Source organism: Physeter macrocephalus, chromosome 12 (assembly GCF_002837175.3).
Source record: "Physeter macrocephalus isolate SW-GA chromosome 12, ASM283717v5, whole genome shotgun sequence".
NCBI lineage: Eukaryota > Metazoa > Chordata > Mammalia > Artiodactyla > Physeteridae > Physeter > Physeter macrocephalus.
The window spans coordinates 43,351,044-43,373,046 of record NC_041225.1 but is presented as its reverse complement, the minus strand read 5'-3'; the positions used below and the strand labels follow the sequence as shown (position 1 = coordinate 43,373,046).

Genomic DNA, 22,003 nt, shown 5'->3' with positions numbered 1-22,003 from the left:
CAAGGGGGGGAAAGGGGTGGGGGGGGGTGGGGGGGGATTAATTGGGAGATTGGGATTGACATGTATATACTAATATGTATAAAATGGATGATTAATAAGAAACTGCTGTATAAAAAAAAGTTCAAAAAAATAATTTAAAAAAATAAAAATAAAATTTAAGAAAAATAAAATAAACTATAGTGATAAAAAGCAGGCAGGGAGGGGGCACTCACAAAGGGACACAACGAAGAAACTTTGGGAGTACTGAATATGTTCACCGTCTCGACTGCAGTGATGGTTTCATGTGTGAATACATAGCTAGGAATTTATCACACTGTACACTTTAAATACATGCAGTTTATTGTATATCAAGTATACCTTAATAAAGCTGTGTGGAAAAAAAGAATCTAAAAAAACAAAACCAAAACATATATAAATTTGGGTGATGCAGTTAAAGCAGTGCTTCAGGAGAAACTTTATAACTTTGCTATACTAGAAAAGGTATATAACCAATGTTAAACTAGAAAATGGAGAGCAAAGTAAACACAAGGTTAATATAAAAAAAGGGATAATAAAGAATAGAACAGAAAACACAGAGAATAATATATTTAGCACAGGCCACTTGTCAATGCAACCACCCAAGTATAAACTTCAGAATGCCACTACTACTGTACCTCCATGAAGGAAAGTGGCTGGGGCTCCAGCCATTCGTTTGAGCTCTTGAGCCTGGGAAGTCTGTCAGTTATCACATCATTGTCTGAACTTTTCATTGTGGTCACAAATAACAGAGCCCCTAGAAAAACTAAAAAATTAGCTTGCTTAGTAACGAGAATTCAGATTTATTCTCTCTTCTATTTGATTAATAATCACTATTCGTGGCCGTGAACGGACGCGGAACGGATTCTGAACTTTAGACACCCACGCTTTCCCTAAGGAGAGGGGCCTTCACCCAGGCTTCTGCTGGTGTCTTCCGAGCCAGCCTCCTTTAAGCAGGGGAGCTCTCTCCAGACCCACCCGCCGTCCCCTCGAATCCCAGGCTTCCCACAACGTGGCCCAATGGAGCCGTGTGGCAATTCTCAGCCTGGCCTCTAGGAGTCGCATCCGCAGTTTTCGGAGTGGGCAGACTTGCAGCCTTCTGGCTCCTGAAGCACACCCAGGATGGGCTTCGTAGAGAAGGAAGGAAGGGCTTTTGAACCCAATTAGCTTGTCTTCAAGCTCTGAGAGGCCCAAACCTCCACCTCCAGCCCCTCAGCCCCGTCCAGCCCGTGCCTGAGGGAGGAGCACCCACGACCCCGCCCCTTCCCTCCTACCCCGCTGGCAAGGTGCGTGTAGCCTCCGCCCGGCCTGGAGGAAAAGCTGCAGGCCGCGACAGGTACCTCAGCTCCCCTCCCTCGACTAGCAGGGCCTTCGGTTCTCTGGCACCACGACAGGGCCGGGCCCGACAACCCACGACGCCTGAGTCGTCGGCTGCGGCGGGAGAGCAAGCCCGTCCCACCTGAGGCCCAGTCAGCTCGAGCCCGTCGCCTCGGTAGATTAAGAACGTTTCGCGTCCAGAGATTCGGTCGTAGCACCCCGCGACCCCTCCGCCGCGGCGGACAAGGAGCCCGCGCGCCGCCGAGGCGGCTGGAGGAGTCCGAATTCCGCGGGACCGCCCGGTCCGGAGACTCGGCCGTTGCGTCCCTGAGCCCCGCGCAAGTGCGCTACCGCAGACCCGTCTGGCTGAGAAGAAACCAGAAAAGTCGTAGCTCCGGCGCCCAAGGGCTGGTCGTGGTCTGCTGTCGGAGCCGTAGCGCCTCTCGCTGACGGGCAGCTGCCGCAGCCAATAGCTGGGCTCGTCGCTCTCTCGCCCCGCCTCCCCCCGCGTCCGTTGACGGCCGCATGCGCTTCAAGCCAGCCTTTGGTTGAGTGTTGGGCTCCTTCCCGAGAGCCAGGGGGCTTCTCCTGGTCTGGCCAACGCGATCCCCCAAACCCTCTGCCCCTCCTGTGCGTCTCTGCAGCCAAACAGATTGGACATTAACACACACTCCCTCGCCCTCAGTAACCCCGCTCCAGGGGCTCCTGCCCTTAGGATCCCTTGGAATGACGAGTGTTTGTGGAGTTTGTCCCGATGAGGAGGGCCCAAGAAGACTTGGGAACTTGTGCGGAAAATGTCGCTTTAGGTGCCTTAAGGTGTTTTTAGTCCCCTGGGGTATTGATCAGTGTCCACAGTTGGTGCTGATGTTGGTCAGCGGGAAAGGAACGTGAGGACTCATGACCAGTATATCTTTTAGTCTTGTTTACTTCAGGAGTTCTCCATTTCGTCAGGTTTTTTATTTTTTTAGTTTTAATCCTAGGTGATTCTGATACAAACCATTGACACATAGAAAATTACGAGCTGTGATTTTCCAAACTCATAACCCTCTCTGTGAACTGATTTTCTATGATTCTGTTTTCCTCTTGAGTATTGGTGGGCACTGGATGATGGAACTCCATTTTCATCCTTCATGTTTTCAAAGTGCACATGCTGATATTAAAGCTGTCCAGGGTGTCTTAGGGACATTTGTATTCACAGGGCTTTTAAAAGCTAGCCAGAGCAGATCGTTTCAACTGCAGTTCCCTTTTTCAGGGCTGAGGGAGCATGAGCCATTTGCAGAACTTGCTGTTAGATACACTCCTGGGAACAAAGCATGTAGACGGTGCAGCCCTCATCAAACTCCAGGAGCACAGCCTATGTGTAGCATCACCTGGATTTAGTGTAAGGAAAAAACAGGTTTGGGCATAAGACTTTAAATCTTTTTCTGTAAAGGCCATAGACAGTACGTAAAAGAATGGGAGTGACTATGTTGCAATAACACTTTATGAACACTGAAATTTGAATTTCATGTAAATTTTTTTTTTTTTTGCGGTACGCAGGCCTCTCACTGTTGTGGCCTCTCCCGTTGCGGAGCACAGGCTCCGGACGCGCAGGCTCGGCGGCCATGGCTCACGGGCCCAGCCGCTCTGCGGCATGTGGGATCTTCCCGGACCGGGGCACGAACCCGTGTCCCCTGCATCGGCAGGCGGACTCTCAACCACTGCGCCACCAGGGAAGCCCATGTAATTTTTACATATCACAAAATATTATTATTTTGATTTTTTTTCAACTACTTAAAAATGTAAAAACCATTCTTCGTTTGCAGGCCTACAAAAACTGGTAGTGGGACAAATTTGGCCAGCCCACCATAGGTTGCCAACTTCTAGTCTCTTTAACCTCCGCAGGTAATGCCCAGTGATGTCCAAACACTTGTGAATGGATTTGCCAAGAACCCTTTGAAAACCAGAAGAGAAGGATTGTATTTCAAGGAGAAGGACTACAAATGTGTCCGGGCAGATGACTATTCTCTTTATGCTAAGAGTGTGAGTGTTCAAGATTTGAAGACAACTTTGTAAAAACCTTAAGAAAAGAATTTGACTCCAATTTTCAGTGCCTCTCCTGATACTATCTTTAAAACAGACTAAGCCTGTTACTGCAATGGCAATGTTTGAGATAGCAGTCTAGTGCCAGGAAGGCACATGTAAAAGAAAGTACTAACAGAGAGCCTAGTTTTGAGAAATGCTCATTCCAGAATTTATCAACTGAACCTTGCCTGAACTGTCTCTCTCCACTGCAATTATCCCTCATACTCTACATTCTCCTTCTTTAAAAAACAAAGTGATATTACTCTTGTGCTTAAAACGTCTGTTGGTTCACTGTTGCCTATAAGGAATTAAGGGGATGACAGTCATATTTCTGGATGCCCTATATTATGGGTTAGGCACACTTCACCCACATTATAAACTAAGTAGCCTCATTTACAGATGAGGAAACTGAGGCTTAACCAGGTTAAATAACTCTTCCATAGTCATACAGCAGAAAATGGAGGTGCTGGGATTCAAGCCCAGAGCTATTTAATTCCAAAAAGTATTTCCTTTCCATGACATCTGTTGTTCTCACTGGGATAGGGGTATATTACAATCAATTCTGGAGCTTTTTTCAGAATACACATGCTGTTATTACAACAGTCTAAAACTTTTTGACAACTAAATTAGTGAAAAAGAGTGGAGAGTCCAAAAACAAACATAATGAATATGGAAGTCAGGAAACAGTGAAAAATGTGGCTGGCACGTAACTTCTTGTCCTGTAATTAGAACCAAGAGAAGGGCATTCTGTTTTATTTTTATCCAGGAAAACACTGGTGTGGTTGTTGTGAAGACCCATCTGTATCTTCTGGTGGCAACTTACACTGAGGGCATGTATCCTAGTGTCTGTGTGGAAGCCACAGAGAAATTGGGTAAGTTTGTTCCCAATGCCTGCCTTTGTTCCCTGTGGTAGTCAAGTCTTCTGACTGCAAGTAACCCAATCAAACCAGCTAGGGTAGAAAGGAGGAATTTATTGGAAGGGTACTGGGGTTACTTATATAACCGGTGAAAGGACAGAGTGCAGCTGAGCCACAAGGAAAATGGATTCCAGGGACTGGAACACTGCTAGAACTCTTCTCTAGTCTCTCCCCCTAAGAGGGTCAGCTTTGTTCCATCCCATTGCAGGCTGCCTCCTTTCCTGGTGGTGTCATGGTCAAGCCTTGCCTCCTATCTCTTAATTTCTTTTAGAACCCTGATCTGACAAGTCTTAGATCATATAGTTTACCCTTATATCAGTCAGCTGGGGTTAGGAGGTGGGAAGGGCAGGGTAAAAAAGCAGAGATGTAGTTGCTGGGGGCCATCCTCTATAAAAGGATTTTCTACAGAAAAAGAAATTACTGTGAGCCAGGCTTATTGGTGTCTGCTGCATTCCCCTTCCATGTCTCTACATTTTTAAATAAAGATCTAATGTAGAACTAACTGGGAAGTTATATCTATGAGAGTTGAGCTTAATAAATGATAAATGGTAAGTGTGTTAAATTTTTTTTTTTTTTTTTTTTTTTGCGGTACGCGGGCCTCTCACCGCCGCGGCCTCTCCCGTCGCGGAGCACAGGTTCCGGACGCGCAGGCCCAGCGGCCATGGCCCACGGGCCCAGCCGCTCCGCGGCACGAACCCGCGCCCCCTGCATCGGCAGGCGGACCCCCAACCACTGCGCCACCAGGGAAGCCCCCTGTGTTTAGATTTTTTAATCTAAATTTAAATTTCTTTTTTTTAGCAGTTACTTTTTAAAAAAATATATTTATTTATTTGGCTGCACCAGGTCTTAGTTGCAGCAGGCAGGCTCCTTAGTTGTGGCATGTGAACTCTTAGTTGCAGAAAGCATGTGGGATCTAGTTCCCTGACCAGGGATCGAACCCAGGCCCCCTGCATTGGGAGCGCAGAGTCTTATCCACTGTGCCACCAGGGAAGTCCCCTAAATTTAAATTTCTAAAAAAAAGTTTTTGTTTTTTGTTGGAGTTGCTTGAACACTCCTTTGATATAGTAGAATCCTCTATCTACTTCTGCTAGTGAGGAAAGCAGCCAATCTTTCATTCTTTCAACGAATTCTCAGTGACGACCTACATGTATGTGCACTGCACTATCCTGATAAACTAGGAAATCAAAGCTGGTTAAGATAGTCTCTGCCTTCCATGCCTCTATATGATACGTGCTGCCCTATCTGCCTGAAACATCTTCCCTTTCTGTCCCTGCCCTTTCACATCCAGTTGGCAAATTCCTAATCATCATTGAAAACCCAAATCAGATCTTGGGCTTCTCTCTACTGTGCTATGTATTTTATGCATACCTTTATTATTACTGACATTAGAGTCCTTTGTTTACCTTGATTGTGAGCCCCTAGAAGGCAAGAATTTCGTCTTAATCCAGTCCCTAAAACAGTGTCTAATGATGAGTAGGAAATTAATGCATGTTTGATGAACAAATAAATGAATGACCTCTGCCTAGCAGAATCTGGGAGGGCTCCAGACAGCTGAATCTTTTTTCTTTTTTGATTAATTTTTATTGGAGTATAGTTGCTTTACAATGTTGTGTTGGTTTCTACTGTACAGCAAAGTGAATCAGCTATACGTATACATATATCCCCTCTTTTTTGGATTTCCTTCCCATTTAGGTCACCACAGAGCATTAAGTACAGTTCCCTGTGCCATACAGTAGGTTCTCATTAGTTATCTATTTTATACATAGTATCAATAGTGTATATGTCAATCCCAGTCTTCCAATTCCTCCCACTCCCTCCTTTCCCCCTTCATACCCATAGTTTGTTCTCTACATCTGTGTCTCTATTTCTGCTTTGCAAATAAGATCATCTATACCATTTATCAGACAGCTGAATCTTAAAGGATTAATTGAGAAATTAACTACCATCACAGAAACTACACACACACAAAATGTATATAAGTACAGACCTTCACAGTTGTCATAAATAGTTCCCTGGCATGGATTGTCATAAACCATGCTACACAGCTGGCAATGAGGTATTCTAGGGGCAAATAGGACTGAGCGTAGGCAAGACACAACTTAGGAAGCACCTAACAGGAGGGGTGAACTCCAACATGGGAGGAACAGACAATTACAACCACCGAGGATCTTTCCTGAGCAGGTGTCAGGATTTAAGGGAGGTTCAGTTTCAGTAGGGTAGGGCAGGAGCAGGAGGACAGAACGAGACTTGTATATCTGGGCTAATTATCGAATTAAAGCTATCCAGAAAAGGAAGCCAGGAAAATGAGCAATTAGGTTCTAAAGAGGCCAGACTATCCTATCAGCTGTGGCCCAGGGCTAATTCCCCAGGTATCCTGTGGAGAAGACCAGAGAAGTTGCCTGACCACTGTAATGTAGATTCTGTGGCTGGCACTAAAGGGTGCTTAGAGCCACAAGAGACTCCAAAGAATGTGTGTTATTTAGAAGGACAGGGCTGACATCATTCCACTAAGATCTCACTACTCTGGGAAGGGATAGGCTATCCTGGAAGTGATTGAATGCTCATGAGGGATGGATGAGGCTGATAGCCACTCAGGAGCCAGTTACTTATCTCATGTCTCAATTTTTTTTTTTTTTTTGGCTGCGCCCACATCGCTTGCAGGTTCCCCAACCAGGGATTGAACCTGGGCCACCGCAGTGAAAGCGCTGAGTCCTAATCACTGGACCTCCAGGGAATTCCCTCATGTCTCATTACTTCTATTTCCTTGACTTTTCTTTTAATTATATTTTTCTCTTTCAAAAATTATGCATGACAATTACAGAAAATTTGGGAAATAAAGAACTATTACAATCTTTTATTATGAAAGATTCTAGGAGCATTGTGTGTGTATATATATACACACACACATATATCTATATATACGTGTATATATATATATACACACATATATATACACACACACATATATCTATATATACGTGTATATATATATACACACATATATATACACACACACATATCTATATATACGTGTATATATATATATATATATATATATATATATATATATACACACATATATCTCCCCTAATAGACAATGAACTCCTTGAAGTCAGGGATTGGCTCTTAACTATCCATTCATCCTTGTATCCCCAAGTACTTAGCACAGTGCCTAGGACATGGTAGTTATGAACGTTTATGGAATAAATGAATGAATCATATTGTGATAATGTACTGTTCATAAGTAATAACCATATTCTGTTTTCTTTCAGGAGAATATCTAAGAAGAAAAGGAAATTAAGTCATCAGAGGACTATGAAAGACAGCTTTTATGATTTTAGAAGAAAACTATAGATCCTAAAGAAAAAGTAATGCCTTATACTGTGGTTGAAAAATACTAGGCAGAAGATACTGAAAAGGAAGAATGAGTTAAGGGAGCAATTTTTCTTATTTCAAGAGATCCTCTTCTTTAATTGGAATTACTTAGTCCACTTTATTTGTTCCTTTTTTTTTTTTTTTTTTTTAAGTGTTGGTCATTGGCATGAATGTGAGGCATTGATAGTTTCACAGGGCATATCTGTTGAGAGACTCCTCCATGAGTCTCTGTATTCCCACACATCTTGTTGGGTATGCCAAGAATACAAGGCCCTAACCACTCTTCATGCAGACCATTTCAGGGTTATGTTGCAGGAAGCAACCTTGAAAAATGAAGTGATGTCTCCCTTCAGAACCAAGAGCAAGCTTGCTTACTGCTTGCTCTGAAAGAGGTAGATTCCCTGAACTCAGTGTTCCTGTCCTAGAGTGCAGCTCACTGCATGTGTGGCATCTATCTGTGGCATCTATCTACCCACATCACCCCTGTGGGACCTGGGGAAAAGGGGAACCAATGTAAAGACCACCCAACAACAGGCCACTCATCAAGGTGTCTGAGGGACATTCCGCACTCCCCACCATCTGCAGGCATCTGATTTTGTTGAGCACTGGAAAGGTCTTCCCAAAAATCAACTCAAAAAGATTTCTGACTCCACCTCCCTCACTTCCTCCTAGTCCACACAACTTAGTGTGGTCAATGAATACAACCTTCCCCAGAAAGGGTTCATCTCCTCTTGGTCACCTCCTGGGTGATGATCAGAACAATGAGGGTAGAGAGTATATATAACCTATTTTGAAAATTCAGGATTCTACCCTGATCATTCCTGGCCATGGTGCATCTTTCTTTCTCCTAATAGCAACCCCAGGCCAGTCTGCTTGTACAGCCTCCAAGTGACCCTAGGGAGGGAATACCAGAGGCCACTGGCATTTCTTGACATTATCATGCAGTTTTCTGAATTCCAAAAGCATGCTATCTGAGGCAAAGTGTCTTTTGTTAATGTTTATAAAATTCTCCCATTTTCAGGTTTTGTATAACAGCCTTTCAAGGAGTTTACCTCCAATACAATTCCTTTTCTGAGCTTGGGTGCCAAGAACTACAGATTTGTTCTGGGTGGTGAAGCTGACCACTAGTCCGCTCATTCATTTATCTATTCAGCTGCTTGATTCTTTTCTGAGTTAGAGGTAAAAGTACATTTAAAATTTACTTATTTAGCATTCCTTGAGTAGCCTACTGTGTGCTAGGTACTGTTGATACAAAAGTAGATAATATATACACCCCACCGCAGATAGGATTACAATTTAGTGAAGAAAATTTATAAATGAGTCACATTACCATGTGATAAATGCTCTAACAGATATAAAAAAAGAACTGTAAAGCACAAAGCCTAAAGTGATCAACTGTGCATTCAGGAGCCTGAAAATGCGTTTGAAGTAAATCTGGAAGAATAAGTAAGTACAGAAGAGAGCAAAAAGCATTCCAGGTTTAAGGAATAGCATATGCAAGTTCCTGTTGTGTGAAAAGAATGGTGAGAAGTTCAGTGTGGCTGGAAAATAGTATGTATGAGAGAATGATAAATGAAAGTGGGAAGATGGGTGGGGCCAAAGGAGAAAAGGCTACTTTCTTCATGGTAACTCAAAGGACATCAAGCAGTGCTGTGGTATAAACAGTACTTATATGAAACTTTTATAATTTTGATTGCAAAAGTAATATACACTCATAAAAACACTTGAGAAAATAAGTTACTCATAATTTCACATTAAATGAAAACAACCGTTGATAGTTTTTGTTATTTTCTTCCAGTCTTTGTTCAGTGCACATAATATATACATGTTTTTTTATAAATCTATAGTTTTATTAAGACAAAAACTGACAGTGTTGGTATGAAGTTTAACATTTACACAAAAGTTTTCACAGAAACCTAACACACATGCCTAAAAAGATTTTACAACGGAGTTCTAGATGCAGGTCTAAATGATGTCAAGAACTGATGGATCTCATGATTCAAGACAGCATTATGGGTTTTAGTTAATTCTTAGGATTAAAAAAATTTGTTTTGTTTTAAAGTGAACCACTGCCCCAGTATGAAAATTTAATCTTCTCCTGAGACCAGGGCTTCAGAAATCATTCAACTCTTGAAGTGACTCAGTGAACTTGTGCTGTCAGTGACCGAACCCTGTCACCAATGGTTTCAAAGTTCAGAAAACAGAGGCTCCAAGAGTTTTCCACCCTAAAAGCACCAGCCCTTGTCTTTGCCTACTCTCCCATCTCCTATACCACCCTCTGCCCTTCCCCAAATACTTCAGCCAGTGGCTTGGATGGAGAAGCTGATATTTATAACTTCAAAATCGGAAAAGAAAGGGTCTTCTTGTCAATTTCAAGAATTAGCACCTCTAAGAATGATCTGCCTGTGTATACACGCCAATAAGACTTTTCCTCCTCAACCAGTTTCCATCCCCCAGTAACTTAACTGGGAAGTTAAGAAGTTACCAAAGCTTAATGCTTTTTGGGAACAGCATTAAGATCAGGCAGGGAACACCCTGGCTTCTAAGTTTCAGGCATTCACAGCTTTTATACAGTCTCTCACAGTCCTCATTTAGGTTGCCAATGATATTTTTTGAAAGGATGAAATATTCTGGACACAGAACCAAATATCATTAGTTGTTCTTTGTTTCACCATTTCCCCACAACAGGCCCCAAATTTTAACAAAAATGATCCTAACCCATCTCCCTTTTTTCCCACCCCATCCCTCCCACCCCAAATAATACACCAGAAATAGCCAAAAACTACATACATGCTACGCTGTAAAAATGCAGAGTTAACACTATTGGGAAGAAGGCTGTGGGTTTTGGAGATGCTCTTTGAAGATCTACAGTATCTTTTGCTCTCCCACATCCCATTCTGCAAGTTTTGTCCTTCATAGAAGGCCCTTTGCTTTTCTCAGCAAAGTTCAGAATGGGTTGCCTTGAAACACTGACGGACGCGCAGGCTCAGCGGCCATGGCTCACGGGCCCAGCCGCTCCGCGGCATGTGGGATCTTCCCGGACCGGGGCACGAACCCGTGTCTCCTGCATCAGCAGGCGGACTCTCAACCACTGCGCCACCAGGGAAGCCCCTCTAGGAGGCTTTTTGAAAAAAGTATATCTGGGCTGCCGCGGAGCGGCTGGGCCCGTGAGCCATGGCCGCTGAGCCTGCGCGTCCGGAGCCTGTGCTCCGCAACGGGAGAGGCCACAGCAGTGAGAAGCCCACGTACCGCAAAAAAAAAAAAAAAAAGTATATCTACACTCAGTTTATTTGGAACAAATGCTTTGCACTAGTGTGTAGAGCTGAACTGATCTCAGTGGAAATCCTATTTCCCCTTTTATAACTGACAAGAATCTAGTCCCATTTTGGCTCTAGAATTATAGGCAGAAAATGATGTTAAGAAAATGGATGACATTTTAATTCACTGATCAAACACAGGACCAATTCCTGAAAAGTTTGGAGAAGCTGACTTTAGTTACAGTTACACAAATGTATGAAATACCTGAGCCAGGATCTAAACCTAACCCAAAAACCTGTGTTTCCAAACATATCATATTTTGGAAGTGCTATCACGTCACAGAGTGCTGAACGAACTTTGAGCAGTATGAAGACAGAATGATGCGACAATCTTTATAATCTCTGTATCAATTATAAATGCTCAGTGTCAAAGATTCACACCAGACACTAGATTATCAAGCCTACAGTATTTAAGAAATAAAACCATTCAAGTGTGGAAGTTGTTCCCAAAGAGGCTCAATCTATAAAATAATAAAAGGCAAGGAGTGTTTCTGGCAAGACAAGACAAAAATCAAGGATTATAAATCTATAGTTTTATTAAGACAAAAACTGACAGTGTTGGTATGAAGTTAAACATTTAAAAGTTTTCACAGAAACCTAACACATGCCTAAAAAGATTTTACAACGGAGTTCTAGATGCAGGTCTAAATGACATCAAGAACTGATGGATCTCATGATTCAAGACAGCATTTTGGGTTTTAGTTAATTCTTAGGATTAAAAAAATTTGTTTTGTTTTAAAGTGAACCACTGCCCCAGTATGAAAATTTAATCTCCTGAGACCAGGGCTTCAGAAATCATTCAACTCTTGAAGTGACTCAGTGAACTTGTGCTGTCAGTGACTGAACCCTGCCACCAATGGTTTCAAAGTTCAAGAAACAGAGGCTCCAAGAGTTTTCTACCCTAAGAGCACCGGCCCTTGTCTTTGCCTACTCTCCCATCTCTTATACCACCCTCTGCCCTTCCCCAAATACTTCAGCCAGTGGCTTGGATGGAGAAGCTGATATTTATAACTTCAAAATCGGAAAAGAAAGGGTCTTCTTGTCAATTTCAAGAATTAGCACCTCTAAGAATGATCTGCCTGTGTATACACGCCAATAAGACTTTTCCTCCTCAACCAGTTTCCATCCCCCAGTAACTTAACTGGGAAGTTAAGAAGTTACCAAAGCTTAATGCTTTTTGGGAACAGCATTAAGATCAGGCAGGGAACACCCTGGCTTCTAAGTTTCAGGCATTCACAGCTTTTATACAGTCTCTCACAGTCCTCATTTAGGTTGCCAATGATATTTTTTGAAAGGATGAAATATTCTGGACACAGAACCAAATATCATTAGTTGTTCTTTGTTTCACCATTTCCCCACAACAGGCCCCAAATTTTAACAAAAATGATCCTAACCCATCTCCCTTTTTTCCCACCCCATCCCTCCCACCCCAAATAATACACCAGAAATAGCCAAAAACTACATACATGCTACGCTGTAAAAATGCAGAGTTAACACTATTGGGAAGAAGGCTGTGGGTTGTGGAGATGCTCTTTGAAGATCTACAGTATCTTTTGCTCTCCCACATCCCATTCTGCAAGTTTTGTCCTTCATAGAAGGCCCTTTGCTTTTCTCAGCAAAGTTCAGAATGGGTTGCCTTGAAACACTGACCCTCCTTCCCCTCCACTGGGATGGGTGTGCAAACTACACAGCATGGAGCGGCTTTAAAGCACTTGGGCTGCTGTAGGGCACAGAAACTATACTGGCTCTTCAAAGGACATCTTCTCAAGCCCCCTCTATGGTGTCAAGACAAGTAGAACTCCTTCTTTCCCCACTTGAAACCCACAGTCAGATGTGACAGGGGCTGGTACTCAGGAGAGTTAATTCTTGTCATCTTTTTTGTCATCATCCTCCGAGGGGTAGGAATGCCACGTCAGCCTTTCCTCATAGGAGGATATGACAACCTGTGGGCACTTGACATTGGCTTCCTTGTCAGAGACCAGGTCAGCCTCATCAGAGTTTTTGCATTTCATCAGGAACATGAGTTCTCCACTGGAGTCTGTAGCTCCAATAATCCGCTCCGATTCCAAACCCCCGGCAAAGCCTCATGGCTTTTCTGACTCTTCTTTCTTCTTTGGTTTGCTCTCCTCCCCCTTATCTTCCGAATGAGAATCAGCTTTGCGCTTGCCTCCCTCTGATTTATCTGTCTCGTGTGCTGTTTTCTGTGACTGCAGGAACTCAGCAATGAGGTCGGGGCAATCCAGGTTTTCTTCTGGCTCCCATGTGTCGTCCGCATCTGAGAACCCCTTCCACTTTAGGAGGTACTCACTTTGCCCTTTACCACTTGACGGTCGAGAAGTTTTTCCACCACATATTCTTCTTCCTCTTCTTCTAGCACCTCCGCCACCTTCTTCTTGTTTTGTTTTTTCCCCACAGTGCCCGCCAGCTTTCTGGTATAAAGGGTGACGCTGCTTAGCGCAGCACCCACGAGCCCGAGAGGAATCGGTGCCGCCCTACTGGCGCGTCTTGTCGGGCCGGCCAGGGGAGTGGCGACCACAATATATACGTTTTAACCTAACCTAAATCATCCACACAAATGGTTGACAACCCACCCTGTTCATATAGCATAATGTTACAAAATCTTGTATTTCATTTAAAATTGCTTAGAAAATATTTTAATCATTGCATATCACATAGTATTCCTCTTTGTTATTTATGTTATATCCACTTTTTCAGTTTATAAATAACACTGCAGTTTACAACTTTTACATAATTCTTTGTGTCTCTGATTACTTCCTTAGGTCTGGAAGTGGAGTTTCAGGGTCAGAGTATGAGCAACTTTACAGCTCTCTGTAGTTTTGTTGTTGTTTTGTTAACAGAGAAGTTTTACACCATGGTTAATAAGAGGCAGGGTTTTTTGTGGGGGTAGGTGGGCGGGGAGGGAGTTATATGTAATTCAGCTGTTAACTCATCAGTTTCCTATGCTTGTGGGATTGGGTCTGAGGCAATCTTACCAAGTGCCTCAGTAAATGAGAAAGAGGAAATGCAGTCAGTTGAACTGGCTGAGTCAGAGACCAGAGAGGCAGGTTACTATTTGAATCCAGATAGTGCTAAATCATGGTGACATAGGAAAGTTGCTCCTTTACGATATAGAGATACTCATGAGGTTTGCAGGACAAGCCAGGAAACATTTGGGGACTTCTACATACAACTCCAAAGGAGTCCAGGCATGCCAAGGCCCAGAGCTAAACAGAAGGCTGGGCTATCAATGCTTCAGGCTAAAGTCACACTATATTATCAAAACAGAGTGGACTAGAGCAGAGACATGCAAAGAATAGCACTCAGGCCCACAAGACTAGAACATCTGAACATGCTGATGTGTGTAGAAGGGAGATGTAACCATAAAAAGTGGAAGTTGGTCAGCCAGGGAAGCCTAGATAAGGAGTCATGGGAGCAAAGGCTGGTTGGTCCATTCCAGGTGGGAGGATCTTTGAGCAAACAATTCAAGTTGTCTGGTATTTTCTAGCAGCAACTTTCTGACAGCAACTGGGTGTCCTACAATGCAATCCCATTTCGACACTAACTACCTGGAGTTAGTGCAGACCCTACAGGTTAAGGGGCTCAGCCCCATAAGACTGCCTTCACCTCAGAAGCCAGCGATAACTCCCAGGTCCTCAGGTTACCCACACTTCTGACTTGGCTACAAATTTGGGGGTTCCCTTGACCATCCCCCCTTCAGGTTTGATAATTTCCTAGAATGACTCAAAGAACTTAAGTGCCATACTTATGATTACAGGTTTATTATAAAGGATATAACTCAGGAGCAGTCAAATGTAAGAAGTACTTAGGGCATGGTACCGGAGGTGGGGAATGGGCTCAGAGCTTCCATGCTCTGGTGCACCACTCTCTCAGTACATCATTGTGTTCACCAACAAGGTAGCTCTCCAAACCTCATTGTTCCAGGGTTTTTATATGGTGGTTTCATTAGTGGGCATGAATAATTAAGTCAGTGGCCACCTGATTGAACTTAGTCTCCAGTCCCTCTCCCCTCCCTAGAGATCAGGAGTTGAGGCTGAAAATTTCAACCCTCTAATCTAATCGACTAGTGACTAGACCCCATTCTAAAGATTTCCAGCCCCTCATTAGCATGAATAACAAAAGCCACTCCTATCATTCACAAAATTCCAAGAGTTTCAGGAACTCTGTGCCAGGAACCAGGGACAAAGGCTAAATATATTTTATTATATCACTTCTGATCTTAATGGCAAGGTTGTACCAGGCATAGAGGTGGATATATCTTGCTGTCTTAGCCAGATTAAGTTTTAAACATTCAATTCATCTCAATCATCCCACCTTGTCCAGAATCTTCACTCACCATTTGGCTTTCCATGTAGATCTACCTATAGATTTTGGGGTCAGACCTCTTGCCAATGATTTCTCCTTTTAAATTAGCACATTGACATCTGAATGTTATAACTTAGTTATGTGGACTGTACACCTACTCTCCACATGCTGACAAGCTGGGGTTTTGAGCCTACAAGGCAGAAGGTCTGACCCTGGATCACAGTGATCTCTAAAGTACTGAAGCCCATCATGAAGCCTCTTGGCTACTTACCAGCATTTCCCAGACACACACACACTGCACTGTTGGGTGCCTAGTGGGAGCCTTTTTCATAAACCTCATCAAGGCAAATGCCTCATTGTCTGGAACCCTCCTATGTAAGGAGGTCCAGTTGCTTCCTACAATTCTCACTACAAAGTTCCAGTTGGGCTTAGCTACTCAGGGAGACCCACAAAAGGGACCCTTTGATGGTAGCTACACAGTACCTGTGGAAGTGCCCAGGGAGCAGGTGATCTTCTGAAACAGCGGTCTCCAAACCAGGGAAATGTGTCCTGGTAGTTCACAAAGACTTTAAATGGCACATACAGGCATGAATGGACTTAAGGGGTTCATTTTTCCCCGATCTTCAACTTCCATATGTACTTTCCTAAAATTTATCTGTTGTGATTGAGCAGTAATGCCAGTTCTTCTCCTCCATCTCCCATCTCCAACCGCCTTTCTCCCAGTATACAAAAGAAAGGCCTACTCTCATCCAGTCCCAATCTTACTGTGATGCTTGGCTTGAAGGGTAAAAACTGCAGGGTGCCAAAGGAAAGTTCTCAATATTTTAAAATTTAATGACCTCTTCCATCCTCCAGTGTCAAAAATACATCATATGTGAAGAAGAGTCCCAAGAGAATATTGCAAAAAGAGCATCACTGAGAAATAGTGAAAATCTTTGTATCATAATTTATCTAGGAGAGAAAGACTCCTTGTCTTTATGTTTCTTAAAATTCAGAAGCAAGACAGTTTTCATAAGGACATGAATTAATATGATTACTTGAGGGACTTCCCTGGTGGTCCAGTGGTTAAGACTTCGCCTTCTAATGCGGGGGGTGCAGGTTCGATCCCTGGCTGAGGAGCTAAGATCCCACACGACTTGTGACCAAAAAAAAAGATTACTTGAAAAATGAGAAATTTTTCTGATAGAAAGTAATTTGACTTGGCTGATTAGTTTAAAACAATGATGGCTGGCTTTGCCAATAAGAATGTCACAGCTGTTTTTCATAAATGGGTCAAGTCTACAACTCCAAAATATTAATAAAAATGTATTTCATTTTTTAATTAATTTTTATTGGAGTATAGTGATTTACAATGTTATGTTAGTTTCTGCTGTACAGCAAAGTGAATCAGTTATACATATACAATTATCTACTCTTTTTTAGATTCTATTCCCATATAGGTCATTACAGAGTACTGAGTAGAGTTCCCTGTGCTATACAATAGGTTCTTATTAGTTATCTATTTTATATATAGTAGTGTGTATATGTCGATCACAATCTCCCAATTTACCCCTCCCCTCCCCTAATAAAAATATATTTAAAGCACATGATAAGGTAAAAGGATTTGGTCCAAAATATTGTCTTAGCAAAAGTGTATTGGAATTAACACTTTTACTTTCCATATCCTCCTGAGTATATCAATTTAAACAAGGTGCCTCGGGGCTTCCCTGGTGGAGCAGTGGTTAAGAATCCACCTGCCAATGCAGGGGACACGGGTTCGAGCCCTGGTCTGGGAAGATCCCACACGCTGTGGAGCAACAAAGCCCAGGGGCCACAACTACTGAGCCTGTGCTCTAGAGCCCGTGAGCCACAACTACTGAAGCCTGCGCACCTAGAGTCCGTGCTCCACAACAAGAGAAGCCAACGCAATGAGAAGCCCACCCACGGCAACAAAGAGTGGACCCGCTCGCTGCAACTACAGAAAGCCCACACACAGCAACGAAGACACAACACAGCCAAAAATAAATAAATAAAATAAATTTATAAAATAAATAAATAAAAATAAACAAAGTGCCTCTAAGTGAAAAAGTAGCAGAAATAATTAATAATCATTTGATAAATCTTTGCAAAGATTTGTTGGCATAATTCCAGAAGCTGAGAACCAGAATGACACTTATGACTGGGTAACTAATCCTTTACAGGTTGAGTGGTTTCCAAATCTTTGCTTTCAACAAAATTGAAGGAATACCTAATTAAGTTGCCAGCTAATAGATCACTGAAAATAGTTTTTGATGATAGATCATTATATGGTTTTTATCATATAACTCAGAGGTATTCAAATAATTGGCTGACATTCCTATAATGAAATTTCTTTCCCATCTGATTTATGCAAATTAGGTTTCTCAGAGCTTGTCCATAAAAATGAAAAACAGAAAGAAATTAACATTGAGCCCAGTCTCATTCTAGCAATAATTAATATTCATCCACAGATATAATAATTATTTGGAAAAATTCAGCGTCACCAACAGTCCAATAAAATTTTACTTTTTATGTTCAATAATTACTAATATTTAAAATAATACTTTTTTTTTGGCCACACCATGTGGCTTATGGGATTTTAGTTCCCCAACCAGGGACTGAACCCAGGCCCTCGGCAGTGAGAACACAGAGTCCTAACCACTGGACTGCCAGGAAATTCCCCTGAAATAATACTTTAAATAACATAAAAATAATTTAAAATAATGTTGTTTTGATCAGCTGTGCACTAATAATATTGTAATGATAATTAAATCCAGAAGAAATTTAACACTTATAGCCCTATGGTCACAGAAAATAAAATTTTAAACTAATGTCAGATTACATATATTTTGTTGCAGATAAGAATGATCAATAAAGCATAAAATATAGCAGGATGTAATTCTTATGTAGAATGAAAATATAAATATTGGAAGAAAAATAAAATTTTAAAGCTTCTAACTGTTTAAAGAAGAACTTGTTTGGGTACTTTTTAGTGGATGATTATAGTATCAAATTGCTCTGAAATCTGAATTCCACTTGACACATTTAAAAGCCTGATATAAGAGTTTTAAATTCAGTATTTAGGACCAGAAATCATATCTTTTGCACTACTTAAATTTAAGATGAAATATTTTGATCTCAACTTAAAAATGTGAGAGGGGACACATAGTTTTTGAAAACGCTTTTTGTCTATTTGCAAATAAAAAAGTGTGAAAACCACTGCCTGGAGTAAGAAATGTCTTGAGCCCTGAGCGATATGGATGCCCTGGGCCCACATGCCCAGGAAGATGGCGGGGGCAGGTAACCAAACAGGCAACTCCACCAAGCAGACTCCAAGCCTTTTCCTCTCCTAGAGCCTTCCTGAATCCCTGCTCCTGGGATTCGCCCTGCCAACCTCAGGATGGAGTACCCATGGAGAGAGGGGAGGAAGAGCCCAGAGAAAGTCATGCAGGGACAGAAGCTGGCACAGTACCCAGAGGTGAACTACCCCAGCTTCTCTAGGGAAAAGTCAGCCCTTAGGCTGTTCCAGAACCATGAGTCACCACTGAGCTGCTGGGCTGCCCTAGCTTGGCTTGGTTACCACAGAAACTGCTGTGTTAAGGTGACTCAGCAGAACTGCGCAGAACCCTTCAGAGGACATCTGGGAGAGATTATAGCCCCACCCCCATTAACCTTTCAGGATAAGCAGCAGCAGCTGTACCCTCACATCAGTTGGGTTTCTGGGACACATGCTTCCACCTCATTCCTAACTCAGAAGATCTTTCTTGTTCTGCTAAAACATGAACCTTTGGGGAGTCCCTTTAGAGGCCAGAGATGGAGAGGACTGTGGAATACTGCCACTGCAAACAGTTCATCTGAAAATTACCACCCAATCCCAAAATTTATATTTTGACAAAAAGGGGTTGGAGCAGGGGATGTTTTGTTTTAAGAAAATCAACCTTCCCTGGTGGCGCAGGGGTTAAGAATCCGCCTGCCAATGCAGGGGACGTGGGTTCAATCCCTGGTCAGGGAAGATTCCACATGCCACGGAGCAACTAAGCCCATGCACCACAACTACTGAGCCTGCCCTCTAGAGCCCACAAATCATAACTACTGAGCCTGAGAGCCACAACTACTGATCCCATGTGCCACAACAAGAGAAAGCCCACACGCAGCAATGAAGACACAACGCAGCCCAAAATAAAATAAATAAATATATATATATACATATAAAATACATTAAAAAAATCAAACCTGTTTTCTGGGGTTTGCAGCAGAACTCTCTCCTGACCCTTTGGGAGGTTAGTGCACTCAGAGATGGAGAAAGTCTGTGTAGCAACAAGGGAAACCTCATAAACTCCCCTACAACTTTGTAGCGATACCTCCTTCTCTCTCCTGTGAGGCCCAGCTATTTCTACAGTGTCCTTCCTTCTCTCCATTTGTTGCCCTTTTTCCTCCTCTTTCAATGGAAGCCTTTAGGTGAGAGTGTTGCTGAGACAGCCTAACTCAGGAGTCCTGAGTTCAAGCAGCTGCTCTGCATTGACTAGCTCTGAGGTCCTAGAAGGCATTTAGCTCTGAATCTCAGTTTCTCCATCTGGACCTCATAACCTGCCTGCCTCTTTGGGGTGTTGTGAGCCTCCAGTGAGCACAGCCACATCCATGACTTGTGACCTATCCCCCAGCCTTCTTCATCCTCCATCCACAGTCTGTACTGCCTCTTCTCTGCCCACTGCAGGGCTAGCACATGACTGGACAAAAGATGGTCACCCCTTCCTCCAAAGGTAGGTTATCTGCCCTTTAGGGCAGCAGCCAGAAGGGAAAGCTGCGGTCCTTCCACCCTGTTATCTGATGCTGACTGCTGACCCCAACTCAGGCCTCAAACTGCCCTCACCCTCAACTCTGAGCCCCTCACTGATGCCGCGACGCACCCTGACCTCTAATCCCTGTGCCGACCAGGACCTGTCTCCCGTGGGGACAGCTATGGACAGTTTTTATGACCAATGTGAGACAGAACTAAGGTTCTCAGCCTGATTAACTCCGAAACAGAGCTGAAGACACACATATCAAACCAACTTCTTGACATTTCCACTCAAATGTCTCAAAGGTACTTCTACTTTTTTTTTGGCCGTGCTGCCCAGCTTGCGGGATCTTAGTTCTCCAACCAGGGATGGAACCTGGGCCTCAGCAGTGAAAGCGCTGGGTCCCAACCACTGGACCGCCAGGAAATTCCCTAACTTCTACTTTAATATGTTCAAAATTTAACACATAATCATCACCCAACATCTGCTCCTCTCCCAGGCCTTCCTATCTTTGAGAATAGTGCTCCCATCCATCCAGTGCAGAATCCAGAAATCTCGGGGTCATGCTTGATACCCTTTTTATAACTCCATATCCAAAAGATCACTAAGTAGTCAATTTTATTTTCTAAATACCGTTCACTTTTCCCTTTCTCTCTGTTGTGCTGCCATCTCCCCTAGTCCAAGCCACCATCACCTTTCACCTGGGCTACTGCAATACTTTCTAAAAGATTTCTCTACATTCACTCATCTTTTCTAACCCACACACTATGCTGCAATAAAAGTGAGCTCTTCAAATGCAGATTTAATCATGTCACAGCCCTGCTTAATACACTTCAGTAGTCTTCCATTCCTTCTAGAGTAATAATAAAAAGCTTACAGGGCCAACAAGTCTGCATAGACTGACCCATGCCTATCTCTGCAGCCTCATCTCCCACCCTGCTCCTCCTCCAGCCACAGGGCCTTCAAACATATTTCCTCTATCTCAGATCTCTCTACCACCATCCAAATATCCATCAGGAGGGGACTTGTTGAATAAACTTTTGTATATTCACACAATGGATGTAGCTATAAAAAGGAACATAAACTGCTATAGAGTAATCTCCAAAATATGTTGTTCAGCAGAAAAAAGCAAAATACAGAACAATATATTTGGTATGCTACGTTTTTATCTTAGAAAAGGAAAATATGTGAACATATCTATACATATTTGCTTATTGTTTAAAAATAGAAGAATAAAACAAGGGACTTCCCTGGTGGTTCCAGTGGCTAGGGCTCCACACTCCCAATGAAGGGGGCCTGGGTTCAATCCCTGTTCAGGGAGCTGGATGCCACATGCCACAACTAAGAGTCCACACACCACAATGAGGATCCCACGTGCCACAACTAGGACCCTGAGTGCCAAAACTAGGACCCGGTGCAGCCAAATAAATAAATAAATATTTAAAAAGAAAAAAAGAATAAAACAAAAACTAAAGTAAACCAATGTTTACCTTAGGGAGTAGGAGGAAACAGGGTGGAAGGGACAGTTATAGAAGCTAGATTTCTCTGAATGTACCCTGTTTTGAAGATTTAATTTGGATACCATGTAAATGTTTTACATAATTTCAAAACAAACTTAAAAATGTAAAAAAAAAAAAGAATCTCTAAAATTCAAAATTAAAGAAATAACCTTAATTGTGTTTCCAGTTGATAGGGTAGCCACACAGAAAGAAATAATTTCAAGTGATACTAAATTAAAAACACAATAATTTGAGTGGTATGTCCTTATTTGGGGATATATCCCAGGAACAAAAAGAACAGCAGTGACAAGCCTCTTAGATAGCCTCATCCACCAGAGGGCAGACAGCAGAAGCAAGAAGAACTACAATTCTGCAGCCTGTGGAACAAAAACCACATTCAC

General features: G+C 42.7%; 2 protein-coding genes and 1 pseudogene across 4 annotated transcripts in view; 1 reads left to right on the top strand and 2 right to left on the bottom strand.

Moving 5' to 3' along the window:
* The window catches only part of FAM228B (family with sequence similarity 228 member B), a 106,387-nt gene that overhangs the window by 37,339 nt on the left and 47,045 nt on the right, over nt 1-22,003 (bottom strand). The window contains exon 6 of the mRNA XM_055089064.1: nt 654-781. Within this exon, the coding sequence (XP_054945039.1) occupies nt 654-781 (128 nt within the window). The remainder of the gene's footprint in view (nt 1-653; nt 782-22,003) is intronic.
* Nucleotides 1,295-10,446, top strand: PFN4 (profilin family member 4). 3 transcript variants are annotated; one of them, XM_028496996.2, is made up of 4 exons: nt 1,295-2,713; nt 3,217-3,354; nt 4,163-4,268; nt 7,586-10,446. In XM_028496996.2, the coding sequence occupies exons 1-4, from the start codon at nt 2,597-2,599 to the stop codon at nt 7,612-7,614; spliced, it is 390 nt and encodes a 129-aa protein (XP_028352797.1). In that variant the 5' UTR covers nt 1,295-2,596; the 3' UTR covers nt 7,615-10,446. The 3 variants fall into 3 exon arrangements, with proteins under 3 accessions (XP_028352797.1, XP_007114822.1, XP_028352796.1); XM_028496995.2 differs by lacking the exon at nt 7,586-10,446 and having other exon boundaries at nt 1,296-1,351; nt 2,585-2,713; nt 4,163-4,850; XM_007114760.3 differs by lacking the exon at nt 7,586-10,446 and having other exon boundaries at nt 4,163-4,850.
* Nucleotides 11,517-13,544, bottom strand: LOC102986478 (chromobox protein homolog 1-like; annotated as a pseudogene).

Excerpts from the sequence above, each read along its gene's own strand:
- PFN4 (XM_007114760.3), top strand. The coding sequence starts at position 2,597 with ATGAGCCATTTGCAGAACTTGCTGTTAGATACACTCCTGGGAACAAAG. Across the intron at positions 2,714-3,216 it reads TAGCATCACCTGGATTTAGT|GTAATGCCCAGTGATGTCCA; the intron begins GTAAGGAAAAAA and ends TAACCTCCGCAG. Across the intron at positions 3,355-4,162 it reads ATTCTCTTTATGCTAAGAGT|GAAAACACTGGTGTGGTTGT; the intron begins GTGAGTGTTCAA and ends ATTTTTATCCAG.